The following is a 16734-nucleotide window of genomic DNA, read 5'->3' on the forward strand; positions in this document are numbered from 1 at the left end:
AAAAGTTGAGGAAATGGAGGGATCCACTAAAAAGCAGGGCTTGTTGAATGTGGATTCCTCAAAGAATAAGTTAAAAGACAGATTTGTAGGTATAAGTATAAATGCAAGAACGAGAAAAAAAAATCCTAAAAAGAAAACGTCTTATGCTATCGTGATGAATGGAATACAGAAATGATAGATGGAGAGTGAAAAGAAATGTAATTGTAAATGGCGTTGTTTTTTTTGTAAACATGTTATTCAATATGTTTGGCAGTTCGTTCATATTCAATTTGTACATGAATTACCCTGTTGGAAATGAAAATAAATCTGGAAATGTTAGGATTTTCGACTTGTTTACAAAATAAATTGCCAGTATGAGAACGAGTAGGAGCATCATGTATAATCCGAATGACGTTCTTTTGTAAGATAAAAATTTTGTCTGTAAGATATTTTTTTGCGTTCAAAGCTTTACCAATATTTTCTTTTTGTTATTTGTTCTGCTATTTTTTTTAAACATTATTTTTTCTTCTGCATAGGTTGAACTTCCCCTTTATTATGTTACCGTTTATGTTTACGCTTTCAGCTTTCCATACACTTCGATTTACACGCTCAACGTGAATTGTCAATTTTTTTCTAGTCTGTGAATTTTGTTACCTAGTTTAAAAAAAAGTACTAGATTCTAAGGCGAGCTTGGAAGGAAAATCGTTGTCACATTAGATAAACATCACAGTAGCATCCAAAATATACTGGTTTCTTCAGGTTCAAGTTCTGCAATTCGTCAGAGCGTTGCTCATTATTTCTGCAGTCGCAGGCATGGGCGATACCGAAAAGGTATCAAATCCTACCGGGGAGGTTCCCGGGGGATCACCTCTGATGGCCGTAGCTGACTTTCCGAAGATGTGGGACTGCTTAACACTCGAAAATTACGATTTCCGCAAAAAGGAACATCTTTCACACGAAGAGGTGGCAAAAGAACTGAATGTGGATACTGAAATTGCCAAGGAGTTAGCTGATGTTTGCAGGTCAGACTAAGTAACGACAACGTTATGCAATACTGCCCTCAATTTATTCTATTATTTATATTAAACAGTGTTGAATTATTATTGCAATAGATTGAGGGCAGTATTGCATAAATTTATTTTACAGGTGTTAAAGAAAATTACAATGTTTCAACTTATTCCATGTTCCAACTAACCCCGGTCTCCCCTACCTTTAGAATATCAATAGTAGACAAATCATTTCACACATGTTCATGAAAGTAAAACAAAAATAAGTCGTCATGAACCATTAAAGATTGAAATTTTGCCTTTTATTTTGTCATGTTTATACTGACATATGGGAAAGCTGCTCGTTTATGATGTCATAAAACCCAAACTTAAAATTCTACTAACTTTCTTAAAGTGATTGGTTAACATTGGGTTGACTTTCAAAAAATCTGAGCTAGAAGGTCACACTTGTCACCTGTGTCTGTGATATGTTAGTTGTTACAAAAATGAAGCCCCCCCAAAAATGGCGTTCGAAAATAATTATTTAGTGCTTCAAAAATTGAAATATAAAGTGACTGGAAACACCATCTTAATTTCATCCCATACACTTATGTGTAGTATTTAGGCGTCTATAAGATGCCTAATTACAAAATCGGGGTTTGCCTTGTAGTTTTAGCTTTTCATTCTCAATAGTGGTTGTTTTCAGGGTTTATTCTAATACATGCACTTGTATGATGGTGGGCCCCAAGTCTGCGCACCTAACAATTTGAGTTCAGATTTAACATGATTTTTTTCTTATTACACAAAATCTTTGAGTTGATAATGTTCCTTATATTATTAAGAGTAAGTGTACCAAATTTCTCATTAAAGGAGAAATATATTGATTATGAATGTGGTCTTATTATATATCAATGGAAAGGTAATGATGTGGGGATCATCAGTGGGTCATTCAAAAATACCGAAAATAATACAAAAAGGTGAAAATCGCCGATTAAAAAACGCTAAAATGCCCCTCCGAAATATGCCTCGCATCGGTCTCTGAATTGACTGGAATTTGATGACGTCACTGTCTGTACGAGAGGCGTGATTGGCTCTCCCACGTGAAGCTCCACTTGCATGCAAAACCTGTTGCGTGGGTACGTTTTCTCCACACTGTCACTGAATACTTCTATCACGAAATGAAAGAAAATCCAGAATTTTATCTAGATTTGGATTTTCAAATTGTTGATTTTAAAGATGAAGAGAATGATGATGAAGTGAACAACACAGTGACGTAGTTGGAGGTAAATAATGGGGGAACAATGCCGATTATTATGATGAAAATTCAACTTGCCTGACGATCACAAGTAAAGTCATGTACATGCCGATTCGCTACCAACTCATGCAGCTGCTGCTACAAGTGGTAGCTACACCGCGCGGGCCAAATTAAATCCATGAAAATGAATAACCACATCCAGAGAGAGTCTATCATAAGAAGGAAAATAATGATATAACTGTACTTACAAACAAGTGAATAATCCGAATTAACCTGAAAGCAAATCAACTCAACGAATAGCAGCAGACGATATGCACCGACGATAAACTTCATGTGGCTGGGATAGATTGTCACTCGTTCTGTTAGATGTAATTTGTAACTCATTAATTTGACAAAATTACGAAACTCGGGGAATTATTTATATATATAAAAATATATTAACATCTCTTATTATTTTTTGTATTACGATAAAACCTCTTTTGAAGGAAAACGTTGAGATAAACTAAAATTACTTTTAAATCCCAACCCCCCAACATGCGTAGCTTGTATGTCATTGCAAACAAACCATCACAAACATGCACGTACTCCTTCCTTGCTGATTGAGAGCTGTGCAAAACGTGCATAGATCTATTCTCTCAGTCTCAGCCAAGGCGAGCAAACAAGACGGCATGTGTTGTTGTGATGGTTTGTTTACGATCACATAATGCTACGCTTGATGGGATGATCTTTTACATCTAATTTTAATTTACCTCAACGTTTTCCTTCAAAACAGGTTTTATCGTAATTCAAAAAATGATAAGAGATGTTACTATATTTTTATATAGAATAATAATTCCCCGAGTTTCGTAATTTTGTCAAATTAATGAGATAAAAGTTACATCTAACAGAACGAGTGACAATCTATCCAGCCGGATGAAGTTTATCGGCAGTGCATATGCCATATCGTCTGGTACTATTCGTTGAGTTGATTTGCCTTCAGGTTCGGATTATTCACTTGTTTGTAAGTACAGTTATATAATTTTCCTTCTTATGATAGACTGTCTGGATGTGGTTATTCATGTTCAGCATGAATTCAATTTGGCCCGCGCGGTGTAGCTAGCACTTCCAGCAGCATGAATTGGTAGCGAATAGGTATGTACATGACTTTACTTGTGATTGTGTTGCAAGTTGAATTTTCATCATCATCATCGGCGTAATTCCCCCAATTTACCTCCAACTACGTCACTGTGTTGTTTCACTTCATCATCATTCTCTTCATCTCAAAATCATCAATTTGAAAATCCAAATCTAGATAAAATTCTGGGTTTTCTTTCGATCATTTCGGGATCGAAGTATTCAGTGACAATGTGGAGAAAATGTACCCTTGCAACAGGTTTTGCATGCAAGTGGAGCTTCACGTGGGAGAGCCAATCACGCCTCTCGTACAGACAGTGACGTCATAAAAAATCCCCAATTTCGCGGACGTAATTCTGCGTGTTTGAAGCATTCAGAGAGAGAACTTTAAACTATCAATTAACTGAGTTTCATCCGTCTCCATGATAAATGATGTACACCATCGTGTTCTCCTTATTTTCTCCTTTATTGTGATATATGATTCTCCAGTTTTACGATTTTCAATATATTTCTACTTTAAAAAATAAAATAAAATATAGGATTTTCTTGAAAAAACTGCGGGCAGTCATTTTCAGATTGAAAAAAACAATGGTACCCCATGTCTGCGCACTCATTCACTTTGCACACGTTTCAGGGATTTTGATGACAAAGGCTGCATTTATGAGGCTGTCACATAAAATGCCCTGAATTCATTATTTTTCCACCATTTTGAGTCAGATTTTTTAATGAATACCTGCCTATGTATTGCATTTGTAAAGTTTGTGCTTGTTGCGTATCTTCTTTAATTAGAATCGCGCAGATACGCGGGTGCGCAGACTTGGGAGATCGCGCAGACATGGGGGAACTGACCATACACATGTTTCATCTTGGTTTGAGAATTTTTTAAATCGGCTGCTCACAAAGTTAAATAATACCTTTAATCTTTGATTGATTTTTCTCAAAGTGGCAATATTCTTTATGATTTTACATTGTTATGATTTATCTGCTTTTTTTACAATAAACTTTTTGTGAGGGTGAACTTCCCCTTTAATCTTAATTGTTAACCTTTTGCATAACTTTGGCTAGTTTGGCCTAACTACATGTATGTATACATGTAAGTTAGTCCACTCTTGGTGAAGATAAAAATTTCACTGAAATTCACTGTTCAAATGACGATCTGTAATATTTATTCCAATAATTAGTCCATGGTTACTTACCAATTTTTGTAATCTGTTTAAAAAAAGGTCTCACTGAGTATGTTTTTTCTCTTTTAATTCTCATTTTCTTTATGGACAGTGTTAATACCCTACACTCTTCTGTGACTGGTGAGAATAGCAAGAAGTTGAATTGCCATGACACCATTGAGAAAGGTATACTTCCTGAAGCTGGAGCCCAACTTCAAACAGTCAGGTATGAACTATTTATTTGGAACAAAGGGAAAATGAATAAAAGAATGAAAGTACATTTATTTCAAATGATAAAAGTATTAATACAATTTAAGAACTTAAACATAACAATGAAGGTAGCAACTCAGAAAGCACAGCTTGTGATGAGTGCAACGTGATAAAAAATAGACAATAAATACATAATAAATGAAAAAACTTGTCTAAGCAGAGTACAATACAAAATTGGGGAAAACGCGGAGGGAGGGGGGGGGGGGCAAGGCAACATTATATAGAATAATAGTAAGTATATCAATTGAAACAGTAAATTAATCGTCAAACCAATCATCCTACAACTAAAACTGAAGCAAATCACAAAATTTAGGGACCAGACGCAAGTATTTTCTTAAGTTTAGTCTTAGAGTTATTCAAAGTTGGTGCATTTCTGATGTCTGTAGGTAAATTGTTCCACTTTTCGGACCTATAACCCAGGGGGGGGGGGGAAGGCAACTTTATATAGAATACTAAGTATATCAATTGAAACAGTAAATTAATCGTCAAACCAATCATCCTACAACTAAAACTGAAGCAAATCACAAAATTTAGGGACCAGACGTAAGTATTTTCTTCAGTTTAGTCTTAGTGTTATTCAAAGTTGGTGCATTTCTGATGTCTGTAGGTAAATTGCTCCACTTTCGGACCTATAAAATAAATATTATGTTGATTATTGATTGATTGATATCATCTGTCCAGCTCGTACATCCCATTATCTAATCTAACAGATACTCACGGGAAAGCTAATGAAACTGTAAGAACCATTTAATTGATCTAGAAAGCAAAGCTTGAATCTAGTTACCAGTTTTTTCTTTGTTTGTTAAAGTTGTTATGAGAAGTTACAAGAATAAGCTCGTTCTACCAAAACAACAAAATTATATAGGTCAAAGGCCCCAACTCCTGTAAAGGGGTAATTAATTCATCATGACATTGGGATGCTTTTCATACAAGCAGTAAAGCTAGCAAAATCCATGTTTGTTGGTGAAGAAACAAATTGATAAATTGTGATAATTGTGACATCATGTATGAATGACATTTTTAGATTTAGTAAGCATACTATGGGCTTTACAAACACATATTATTTACATTTGAATAAGCAGAACGTTTTACCATGCCAAACAACGCTTTCTCTTCTTATCACGACACACCAATGAGATTCATTATTTATAAACCTTTGCAGTGATCTAAAGTTCAAACTCAAATCAATGTCGTCTAGCACAGGACCTCCTGAACAAAGACATCAAAGCATTCAGAAACTTACATCTACAGGTTTATGTATTTACACTATTAGGGAATAAAAAAGTGTTTATTTAGAGTGCTTATAACTATAAGTTCAGAAATATTTTTTATCGCGAAGGAAGTTAAGAAATAGAAATTAATGACATATTTGTTTTTGCCAAGGAAAGATAATGCAGTGGATGAGTACCTGAGTGCAAGTAATATAAATTCCAAAGATTTAGATTTTTTAATGGTTTGTTATGATGAAAACATTTTTCTTATAGGATAATTTATGTTGTGTCTGATAATTTTGAATGCATGATAAAATTTAATTTCCCTTTGAGAGAATTTGAGCTAGTATGTTTTTGTCTTTCGTAACTTTTCATTCTTTTACTTCATTTTTGTCTGTGGAAGAAGAAGATTCCCTGGTGGAAACCTATCACTAATCATAATCCTTCAATTTTTTTTTTCTTAGAATAATTTTTTATACTTGTGTCTTAATTGCAGATCAAGAGTGGCAGCATTCGCTAAATATGGACGAAGTGGACCTCCCTCGCAAAAGACATATAATCATGTAAGTATATGCTCAAACATGCTTATATATACATATACACATATATAGTTCAGTGATCCTATTTGACTATTTAACTTTAACCTTAACTATGCATACTATTCAACAGTCTTAGGCTCAGTTCTTAAGCAACCAGCTCCAAATAATGTTTTCCACAAAGTTAGTATCCTTTTAATCAATACCAAACATTTTTTTTTTACTTACCTTATTTGTTTGCTATTTTTGAAAGAGAGAATATATTCAGAAACCTTGAATCTAAAATTTGATGATAAATATGTGAACATCATTTTACCCATTTCTCAGTTGAGCATTTTAAATGACTATTTCTTTGTCTCAATCTTTGATGTATTTTTTAGGACAACTTTACTTTATCCTATAAAGTGTGTCATGTGTTACATATTACTTACATTTCTTCAAAATTTTCTACTCCTAGATTTAAGAGTAAATATATTAATTAAACCAGTGCTTCTCAACCTTTTTTTACTCGAGGACCACTTTGACTCTCAGATTTTTTTCGAGGCCCACCTCCTACCAAACTTTTTTTTTTGAAGGATGTGACTTCTTGTCTCGATCGACTCAAAGATTGTCTCGACAATTATTGTAAGGAGCATATTAGTGCATAACTTTATGATCTTCTGTTGCAGTGGCGTAATGAGCCAAAAAATTGAGGGGGCTTGATATGGCGTATCGCATACAATTAATAAAATGTTGGGAGCGAGCATGGCGAGCAAGCAAAAATTTCGACATTTTTATTACAAAAATCTGAGTTTGTGTCAGATTGTGATACAATATTTAAAAAATAATATGTTTCACCCTTATTCCTTTTCCTTTTTTTTATTTCCTTTTGTCTTTTTTTTCTTGGTCATGAAATATCTGGGGTCAAGTGCCCCCCCATCTGTATGCAGTGTTCTGCAGTGAATTAAATCCAGCATTTTTCCTCTCGAAACACTCTTTTGGCTTTCCTGCGCTCTTCAGAGGTTTTATGTTTAGGTGTCTCTGAAGCTCTGACGGTTTAAGCGCCTTAATTATTTGACAATAACTTCAGCACATTCGACACACATTGCTTTTAATTTTGCACTACTGCGCAGTTATGATAAATTCAAATTTAATGTACCAGGGGTCTTTCTTACAGTTACCTCCTGGGACTTTTCAACAGTAGACTTGTTTCCTCCCTCACCCTTTCGCTTTAAAACACGGTCTATTTTGATGAAAGTGTGTTTCATGATATTTGAACGTAAAGCTCTTAAGCACATTCAAAGCAATTGGAGAAATAAATGCATTTGCAAAGGTCCGGTGATTGGGCGATAATTAACTACATACACAATATGCATGCACATGAGGCCTGAGGTTCACATCAAAGTTTGATCGAAACCAACGTACAATGTGTATGTCTATATCACAACAGTCTACCTAGATAGGCGTGCCTTTAGCTTTGTTTGACTCACAGAGACAGATCAAACATACCACTTTCGGACATTAAATAGAACATGTTAAACATACTATAATTTTCCCCTATTTTTTTTCTTTTCTGGAGCTTCTCGCGGCCCACCTGGGAGAGCTTCGCGGCCCACTAGTGGGCCGCAGCCCACCGGTTGAGAAGCGCTGAATTAAACAACCGTGTCTGCACACCATTCTGAAGTTCTGATGAACACTTGATGCCATCTGAGACTTGATTGTATTTAAGCTTTCTGAAAATCTTGATCCAAATTAAACTCTGGAATCAAATTTTACATGCCATATTATATTTTATTCTTGATCAAATTTGTTTGGTCCTACAAGAGTTTACATTTACAACATTCATTTATCAGAATATCACATCGTGTTTAGTAAATGCTCTCGGGAACAAAATAATTCTTACATGACTCAATCATATTTTCAAGTACGAGCTTGAAACTTATTTGACTTTTATATTGATTTTTCTCTGTCATTATTACAGTATAAGTACAAAAATGATTCTACCAGTAGCAACACCAAACCAGTTGTCTTGTTGACAGTAACAATGACTGTTAGCAACAAGGTTCCAATACATTCTCGCATGGTAAGTGGTGACCTCAGATTGTTAGGTTTCTCTTCACAAAGGTGAATAAAGTTAGAAACTGGTCCCAACCCTAAAGATCAACATCACTCATCAGATGCAGATATTTACACTGTATCTATATTGAGTGACATGTCTGGAAAAACCTTGGAAGTGTTCCAGCTATTAGGCTATATTAGTTGATAGCATTTTAGCTGAAATTCAGATGAATTGAGACATGAAACACATAGCAGCATTGTATAAGTGATATTAAGAGCTAAAGCTATTGACAGTTTTACTGAACAGCAATTTTTTTCTATCGAAAATGCGAGGGGACAATTTAATGAAAGTTGTCAGCACTGACTAGTTGACGTTGTCCACCAGCTACCATAAAGAAGCAGTTGGACACCTGTGCTTCTCGGCCAATGATAACCTAGAATAGTTGTCAGATCTGACAACTTCTGGTGGGTGTTTTATGAAAGTTGTCAGCACTGACTAAGATTGTCAGTGCTGACAATGTCAGTGAAATTTTTAGTTTTGTTGGCTGAAAGGCATGGCCTCTGACTATTGCTATGGTTAACTGTTGGAGAAAGACAACTTGTCAGTGCTGAAAACTTTCATGAAACAGCCCCTGATGACGAATGTTGATGAAATGCCCCCCATCTTAGAAACCCTGGAAAAGCAAAAAAAAAATGGTGATGGAGTGACAGAATGAGGTTGTTTCATCGGAGATATATTACATCACAAATTTAAAATCCTTTAATGGTGTTCTTATCTGACATGATATCGATGTCCCTGAATCTCTCAGGTATTAATGATATCCTATTGCTCTACCAGGTCAAGCATGACAGAGAGTTGTTAGTCCATGCTAACCTTCCTCTCTCTGCCCTGAAGGATAAGCTCCTCTGCCCGATGGACCTGGTCTACTTGTGTGGAGAATGCAGTGAGAACCCGGACACTGCGGAGGATACCCGTGCCCATGATCTCTACAAATCATCCTTTATCTTCATAGAGGACACCTTCTACAGTGACATGAGAGATCCCAAGGCTAGGGACATCACAGGGTAAGTAGTACCCAACATGGAAAGCATGGCCCAGGGAAGTGGGGTTCTTGTAGCCAGGAAGCTTGTAGCCAGAGAGTAAAAATCATTCACTGACGTGTGCTCTGCTTGCTCTCCACGTAGCCAGGGATTGTGCCCCTATCACGTTCGTATACGACGGTCAAAGTGGAAATTTTCGCCCCCGAGATTTAACTTCCTGATGTTTATGAGGCCATCTTGTCCTCTTTGTTTTAAAAATATGCCTATTCAATATTGTATAACTGTCGGAAATGAAGCTCTAGCCCATTTACATGATTTAGGGCTAGATCTTTTACAGGGAAAGTAGAAATTTTGGGGGTGAAAATTTCAATTTTGACTGATGTATTATGCATAGGGTTCTGTGGATAGTAAGCCCATGTGAGTGAATGATTTTTTACTTTCTAGGAGCCTCCTGGCTCAGTGCTAGGAAAATGAACACTTTGTCAGTTTTCCTGGAGAATTTGACACCATGGAATGCTTAACCTATACAGCCGATGACAATCGCTCAGAGTAGAAGGGGATTTATGACTTGCAGATTTTTTGCAATGCCACTGGAATATTACCTGTTGCATTCATCCTTTCATGTACATCTACTTACAATGTTCTAGGCTTTTAAATGGTTTCTTGTGGTTTGCCTTTTCAAAATCGAGTGGTTGAACGTATCCATGAGCAGAGAAAATTAGCGTCTTTAATCTGCTCGAGGAGTGCTGTCAATTATGAATTGGTGATATTTATAATGCATAATTCATGTACTGTATTTTCCATCTCATGTTGTATAGTTTAGTAAGATGTTTTGCGAGGCTCTCTTTGATAATGTTTGCTGCAAATGCAAAGTAGTTGCAGCAAACAATTATTTCATGAGAAAGTCTTTGAAATCAAGATTAATTGTCACCATATTATCATAGATCTAATTCTGGAACAGTAATGTAAACTAATCTTTGTGAAAACATGAAATCTTAGCTCAAAACTGATAATTCAGATGATCACTAACACAGAAATGCATGTGTGGGACAGTGTATTAATATTGCCTGGAAAAATTCCTAACATTTGACGGAATTCTGTGCTTATTTTGCTAATTTCTCAGCAATTACACATTTTCTTTCAGAGCCATTTGGCACATGTTTTTTTTTATCTATAGATACAAACACTTGGGTGGTAATCTTATTGGATTCTGTACTAACTCATTTCGAGATCGTTACCACAACTGGTATTTATCTTTAACATCCTGATAGACCATTGCGCCGTTGGATTGCTCAGGGGAAGAGTGTGATCGTCTCTGGCCAAATGAAGCAAGCCAAGATGGAAGAGACAACATTCAACGATCTATCTATCAGACTGGGCTATCCTTATCTTTATGTTCACCAGGGAGACTGTGAACATAACATCACATTCACAGACATAAGGTAAACATCAAATAGTACCACAATTATTTGTTTCACCCTGCTTGTTCTTGGAATACAGATTTTAAATCTCTACATTCTGGTTCATGAGGCTGGAGACCGAATGGAATATTGAGCCTGAACGTAGATAGTTTCCATATTCTGTAAGCACAAGCATTGTATAAGGGTTTTATCTCTTAAAGGACAAGTCCACCCCCCAAAAAGTAGATTTGCATAAAAAGAGAAAAATCCAACATACACAACACTGGAAATTTCATCAAAATCAGATTTTGAAATAAGAAAGTTATATTTTTAGGCTTTGCTTAATTTCACCAATCAGTTATATGCATATCCTGGTCGGTATGCAAATGAGGAAATGGATGAAATCATCCACTCACTATTTCTTTTGTATTTTATTATATGAATTTTCTCCTCATTGTCTAGTGAAACAACAAATAATTCCTACCTGAATAATAATAATAATAATAGGTCCATTTATATAGCGCAGCTACTATGTGCATATACTCTACTGCGCTTTGATAATTGGTATCATATTATTACCCCGGCTGTAGCTGAGCCGCCATATTAATAGGCGCTAAAGCGTTCAAGGAAAAATCCTACCGGGTACCCATTCACCTCACCTGGGTCGAGTGCAGCACAATGTGGATAAATTTCTTGCTGAAGGAAATTACGCCATGGCTGGGATTCGAACCCACGACCCTCTGTTTCAAAGTCCGAAGACTAATCCACTGGGCCACAACGCTCCACGTGAACATGTGGAATTAACATTTTTTTATACTAAATGGTTCAGTGAATTAAGTGCTTAATGCCAAATCAGTAAAAATGCATTATTCTAGAATTCAAGCAATAAAAAAGCAAAAGAAATAGTGAGTGAGGGACATCCTTGTTTTTCTCCTTTGCATGTCACTGAGTTGTACATATCACTGTTTTGTGAAAAATAGCGAAAGTTTAAAATGTCATAATTTTCTTATTTCACATCCGATTTTGATGAAATTTTCAGTGTTATGCTAGTTTGATTTTTCTCTATTTATATTTATATCAACATTTTGGGGGGTTGACTTGACCTTTAAGTGTGCCCTTATATCATTGTAGAATAAGGGGAAATCAAGAAAATGGAGGTCCCAAACTGCACAATCCTGCATAGTGCCAATCGCATTAGGCCATAGAAAGTGATCTCATATGGAGTGGTTGAAATCAGCACTGGGCATGCATGTCACAATAACAACAACATTAAAACAACAACCAAACATTAGCCATGTGATAGGGGCTCATATTACCTGTTTGATTTTTTTCACCAAATGAATTTGGTAAATACGGGATTGTCTCTCGGACAAATTGACCGATCAGAATACAGAATTGTTGAGTACAAGTGCCCACTATAAAAAAAATCCCCCAGGATATCAATCCTGTGGGCTGTTTCACAAAGATATTAGTTTGAAGAAAAGTCACATTTAAATTCTCATTTGCTTGCGATATAAACCGAATCACTGCATTGGTCAGATTATGCTCAGGGGATGCATTGTACTCCTTATTGTTAAATGAGATGGTGAGTTGATTATCATGCACCTATTGATACTTGAGCATGACTTTAAGTAACAGTAATAAATTGCTTGTGTTTTGGCACAATTAACAGGATTGCTGCATATGTTGATTTAATCTCTCCTGGTACTGGTTGGCGCCTGTACAAAGGATATGGTAATTACAGAATTCATAGGTCAATGGATTTAGAGTGAACAAGAAGTGATATGAAATTGTAGTGGGATTATGGGGAATTATAGATTTCTTATTGAAGAGAGAGGGAATACCCTATCACTTCTAAGTTATATAGTTTGTCAAGCTATCATCTTTGTAAATGTTAATTGATTCTTCATCAAACTGTATTAAACCATGATGTCTATCCTTAAATAATGGAGACGGTCTGAAGGTAGTCCATCTGTTGGATCAATATTAATGATAAAAACAAGGTTGAAACGTTCATGCTTTATTCCAACGATGTCCTCTCAAAAGTCAGTCACTTGAGAAAGACGATGGGACATATTAAAAAATTTTGTGCATCAAATAAATGTTGGAATAAAGTATGAACGTGTCAACCTTGTTTTGATCATTTAAATAATGGAGATACTCCAATATGGTTTTTGTAGGTTCATGGATGAAAATGATCATCAGGACCTGGAGCAGTACCCACTCCTATGCAATCAGTCAGCTTTCTACAGGAACACCTGCATTGGCTGCAAGACACTTACTGCCAAGTGAGTATTGGTTTATTTATTTTCACTATTCATTTCAACAGGATAGCCTCTTCAGTCGACAAACTGAGGGCCTTACAGCAAAAAAAAAACACAGTGTATATACACTTATAAAATGGCGGATAAGATATAGCAATACATATATTAACATATAATATAGTTGTTCGTACAGTAAAAAAACACCATTAAATGTAGTTCATCGGCAATACCACTGCGGTATTTGGCTACTTTTGAAGTTAGAGACCGCCCTAGGAGTGGTCGACCTAGGGCCACAACCCGTGCAGAAGATAGGAGAATAAGGATAATTTTCTTTGGCTTATGCCAAGATACCGAAATTTGACATTTTTTTATCGACTTTTTTTTTTATTTGACTTAAAATTCCAGTGGAATAGTGATGCATCCAAGGTGGATAACTTTCTCTTTACTTTTAGAGTTGTATTTGACTTTAAATTTGCTTTTATCGTTTAATGGATATTTATGCCACACAAACTTTCACAACTGAAAGAATGACTGATCGTTTTCTTGCAATTTCGTTTTACTGACATTGCTATTGTTTAATGCCTGTAACCAGCCATGCACTAACTGATCATTTCTTGCAATTTTCCTTTACTGACATTGCTATTGTTTAAAGCATTTAACCACCCATTCATGACTGTTCACATGAAAATGTCATGTCATACTGGAAGAGGAATATTGTCTGGTCATGTTGACATACAATAATTTGCCTTTAATCAAATATCTATATGGAATATTTAAATTTTTATTAGTGTCCAAGAACTTTTTTTGCCGAGTGTATATAGTGATGATACATGAGGCCTCATATCTTAAAGAAAATGAGATGTTTAGGAGAGTGAAAATATGGATGGAAAACCCTTGAAAATATGCTGTTTTATTTTTGAGATAACAATAATAATGTGGTCCATGCAGTTACTTTATGCATATACTCGACTGCTGTAGTTGAGCCGCCACATAGGCACTAAAGCGTTCAAGGAATAAAAACAAATACAGAGAGATGAGATTTTGACAGGATATCATTTCATAGTTTATATTCTGATCAAAGCAACCAAAAAGGTTTTCCTGGAATGTGAGGTGTGAAACTTTTGTAACCCAGTGATTATCTAATCCTTGACATGAGACATGAGAATGCGATCTAATCTTTGAACATCATAGCCAGGGATTTGGATTTCAGCGTCATTTATGGCTGTACTAAGAAGTGTTTCACTTAGAGTAGCAATATCGAGACCCATACTTAAGGTTGTAGATTTAATTTCATCAAAATTTGTCTGACTGATGACAAGGCTACATTTGAGATATTTTCCACTTCACTACAACTGAAGCAATTGGTTCTTAGGCAGATGACGTATACCCTTGAGTTACTTTATATATTTCCATTGGAACTCAGTGACCAGTTGATTGATATTCCTCAGGGAATAAATATTGTTCTTTTTAATGGCGTACAATGATGTCAAATACAACCTGTGCTCAAGAAATGGTGCAATCAGGGTTTGACATTTAGTGCCAGAAATTTAGTGATGCTATCGATAGTATTGATAGATTGATCATATTTTGAGTAGTGGGTTGCCCCAAGTGGATCCTGTGCTGTTTCATGTAGTTAGTAACACAACATTTTTTCTTATTTTAAGATGGATGACAAAGGAAGATGCTCTAGCGCCTGCTGATCCATGTTTCTTCTGTGATGTCTGCTACTACAAGTTCCACTACGACACTAAAGGCAATAAACTTGGAAACTTCAAAGCTTACCGCCACATAGACCCATCAATCTTCAGATAACATCACACCCAAGAACAAAGTCTTGAGATAACTGAATATAAAATGGCCAAGATGAACTGAAGATGCACATCATGAGAGTCCAGATAAAAATACTGCTTTCTTGTCACTCGATTTTGGCCATTTACTGTGCTCATTGAACACCAGTCATGCAGAGGAATGTATTGGATGTTTATCTTTTTCTTCAGGGGAGTGTTTTATCAATGTTAGCCATCTGACAAGTTGTCCGGTCTAACAACTTTCCTTGGACTTTAATTTGCTGAGAGACACAAGTGCCTGATGATTCATCTGTTGGATATACTGTATGTAAAACTGACAGCTCCTTTCAGGATATTCTCCCTCGATATGGACAAATTTGATCACATAGGTCTTCAGGTAGATTTGACCTATGGAATAAGGTGATCAGAGTGGACGCATTGTGGTCCAGGGGTTCTGACTTAAGTCTTTCAAAGGGTCCTAGGTTCAAATCCAAGTCATAGCATGTTTCTTGTAGCAAGAAATTCATCATTATCATTGTTGTTCAGTTCGCTCCCTTGTTTGGATAGACTCCTAAATGATAAATCATGATGAAATAATGTCCAGTGATCTACATGTATAATTGCCAGTGTCCCTTGTGGTAAAAATTAAAGATTAATTTAGACAATTTAATTGTAATTTCATTTTCCCCATAAAGGTCAGATAATAAATGGAATCTCGCATGCATGTATTTTACCATACTTTTTTTATTTTATTTCACAATGAATTTTAATTTGATGGTGAATAATCTTCAGATACTGGCTTTCATCGCAAACGTGATCACTTTACGAGTTTTGTGTTATGAGGAAAAGATGAAATCCCAAAAGGTTTGCTGCATGTATTGACGACTTTTATATCATGTACAGAAGTTTTTTCTATGTATGTATATATTAATAAATTGTATTTAATACTGATTATCTCGCAATTTTGTATCACATTTTGAAGAAATATAAAATGTGTTATGGAGGTTATAGGGCAAAATAGAAGACAAGATTTCAATGAGTGAGAGAAGAGAATAATATTAGGAGAAAAATACAGAATAGATGGTTGTAGAATGCATTATAAAGAGCTCTCTGGTTGAAAGAGGAGAGATAAAAATGTTAAAGATCAGGGAAAATGAATGAAGACAACAATAGTAAGAAAACAAAACCCCTCAAAAAATCTCTGCAACTCGTTAATAATGAGTTTGAGGGGCAATGAATTTCATACTGTTTCATTGTCATCTTTGGAAAGCATAATTATTCCTGTTTACAATGAGTCATTTACCTGATTCTGCCCTACATATTCAGGTAAATTGCACATTCCTCAGTGAAGTGCCACATCATTATAATGAGGAATAATGGAGCTTTCCATTGATACTAATTTCAAAGATCAGTTATGAAAAATATAGGTGTTCAGTCGTAGGGCAAGAGAGAACCAGACGATGAAAAAAATTAAAGAAAAGAGAAGACAGACAAGGGAGCCGTGATAGTACATGTTAATGTATTGACCCCCCCAAAAAAAACCCAACAATGATATTGAGAGATAAGAGAATGGCAACAGTGAGAGAGTATGAGATCAAGAAAGGGAGAGAGAGGGGGGGGGGGCTAATATAGTCTAAATTTAAATGGAGAGCACAAGAGAAGTACATAGAAAAGGGAGACAGTGAAAACATA

General features: G+C 35.6%; 1 protein-coding gene across 1 annotated transcript; it reads left to right on the plus strand.

Moving 5' to 3' along the window:
- Positions 1-583: 583 nt before the first annotated feature.
- On the plus strand, positions 584-15992 carry LOC121415734 (snRNA-activating protein complex subunit 3-like). The gene is made up of 8 exons (XM_041609059.1): positions 584-1001; positions 4609-4722; positions 6474-6540; positions 8474-8575; positions 9389-9615; positions 10863-11033; positions 13172-13279; positions 14920-15992. Exons 1-8 carry the CDS (start codon positions 793-795, stop codon positions 15065-15067), a joined length of 1146 nt encoding a protein of 381 aa, XP_041464993.1. The 5' UTR covers positions 584-792; the 3' UTR covers positions 15068-15992.
- The last annotated feature ends 742 nt before the right edge of the window (positions 15993-16734 follow it).

This window comes from Lytechinus variegatus, chromosome 5 (genome assembly GCF_018143015.1).
Source record: "Lytechinus variegatus isolate NC3 chromosome 5, Lvar_3.0, whole genome shotgun sequence".
NCBI lineage: Eukaryota > Metazoa > Echinodermata > Echinoidea > Temnopleuroida > Toxopneustidae > Lytechinus > Lytechinus variegatus.